At 34.7% G+C, this 1745-nt stretch overlaps 1 protein-coding gene across 1 annotated transcript; it reads left to right on the top strand.

The window, feature by feature from the left end:
• Positions 1-1503, top strand: LOC140977872 (uncharacterized). Its single transcript, XM_073442599.1, has 3 exons — positions 1-638; positions 728-836; positions 868-1503. Exons 1-3 carry the CDS (start codon positions 250-252, stop codon positions 1081-1083), a joined length of 714 nt encoding a protein of 237 aa, XP_073298700.1. The 5' UTR covers positions 1-249; the 3' UTR covers positions 1084-1503.
• The last annotated feature ends 242 nt before the right edge of the window (positions 1504-1745 follow it).

The raw sequence follows: 1745 nt of genomic DNA, 5'->3' as shown, positions 1-1745 counted from the left end.
TTTGTACGTTGTAGAATAATGGGTTTAAAAAGCCATGATTGTCACGTCATTATGGAATATTTCCTTCCAATTGCACTTCGTTGAGTGTTGTCAAAAAAAGTAGTTGCATCATTAATCAGTTTGTGTGAATATTTTAAGGCAGTGTGTGGAAAGTCCTTGCAGGAAGATGAGTTACAGAAAGCTGAAGAAAGGGTTATACTGGCTTTGTGTCAGTGGAAAATAATTTTTCCACCATCTTTTTTCACAATAATGCTGCATTTGGCGGTACATTTTGCATACGAGGAAATAGTAGTTGGACCAGTACATTATCAATTGATGTATCCAATAGAAAGATATGTTGGTAAGCTTAAAAATTTTGTTAGAAATAGAGCACGGCCAGAGGCAAACATTGCAGAGGCATATTTGGCAGATGAATGTGTTGTATCTTGTTCTCGTTATTTAGAGGGCAATAACTCATTCTACATTAATGAAACAAGACACAAAGAGACATCAAATTTTGAGTTTCCTTCATTACCAATGTTTCCACAAGTAGGTCGACCTACGAAAGGGCACCAAGTAGTCACCTTGGATGTCAAAACTCTAAATCAAGCTCATAGATATATCCTTTCGAATTGTACAATGTTGAACCCATATCGTGAGTATGTATACTTTTGAAAAAAAAATTTTGTTTATTGTTTTTATCATCGATTAAAGTTTATAACTATCAGTTTTTGCTACCATTGAACAGAGAATTTAAGAAAGAGTTGAAGAGAGAACATAGATATGGTCGTCGTCCAACTAATTTTGAATTGGATGGTTTGGTACGAATGCAATTTGCGAGCTGGTTTGCAAAAAGAGTAAGTAATTTATGATTATGGTATATTGTAGGTTGATCGAAAAAATGAACAAATTGATGACTTAGATCTAAGAGCACTTTCATGTGGTCCCAATTATGTGGCATTCTGTTATCATAGGTTCAATATAAATGGTTTCGCATTTCGCACAGTGGAATCTGAACAAAACAAAAAAATCAGAATAGCGGGGTCATGGTGCAGTTTGCTCATGATAATGATGATCACGAGTGAACCTATTATGGTCGATTAACTGATGTTATCTCACTTGATTATGGTGGTCGTGGACGAATCGTTCTTTTTCGATGTGATTGGGTTAATATTACTAATGGAGTGAAAATTGATCCGTTAGGATTCGAAATGGTGAACTTTTCACGCTTGATACATACAGGAGAACGTGAAGAACATGAACCTTTTATTCTGGCTTCACAAGCTCAAATGATCTATTATGTATGTGATCCAAAAGATGAGAACCGGTATTGTATCATTCGTCACACACCAAGAGATATATACAATATGGGAGATGAAGATGATTTTGATACAACGCATTTCACTCATAATAATTTTTCTGGTGTGCAGTCGCTGATAGTTGATGTAAATGCAATAGATATTGAGTTGATAAAAACTGATGTAGAGGGATCAATGGTTGACGGCATGTCCATGGTAAACAATGAAACAGATGATGTGAATTCATATCGATTTTTCTTTTCTTCTTATGAAAACTAGGTGCGTATTCTTCAACTTGTTGGGAAACTTGTTTATGGGCAAACGAAAACATTAGCATTTGAAAGAATGCATTAGTTATGCAATAATCCTCAAATCCATTATCACTCTGTTTGTTCCATTTATCAACCCATTCCAAATTAGGCACATTTGATAATTTGCGTTATGAATCTTTACTACACTAATTTATTT

The sequence above is a fragment of the Primulina huaijiensis genome, chromosome 5, assembly GCF_012295235.1.
Source record: "Primulina huaijiensis isolate GDHJ02 chromosome 5, ASM1229523v2, whole genome shotgun sequence".
NCBI lineage: Eukaryota > Viridiplantae > Streptophyta > Magnoliopsida > Lamiales > Gesneriaceae > Primulina > Primulina huaijiensis.
This window is presented reverse-complemented; position numbering and strand designations above follow the sequence as displayed.

Coding starts and splice junctions, on each gene's coding strand:
- LOC140977872 (XM_073442599.1), top strand. CDS start 250: ATGCTGCATTTGGCGGTACATTTTGCATACGAGGAAATAGTAGTTGGA. Junction 639..727: donor ATGTTGAACCCATATCGTGA/GTATGTATACTT, acceptor ACCATTGAACAG/AGAATTTAAGAAAGAGTTGA. Junction 837..867: donor CGAGCTGGTTTGCAAAAAGA/GTAAGTAATTTA, acceptor GGTATATTGTAG/GTTGATCGAAAAAATGAACA.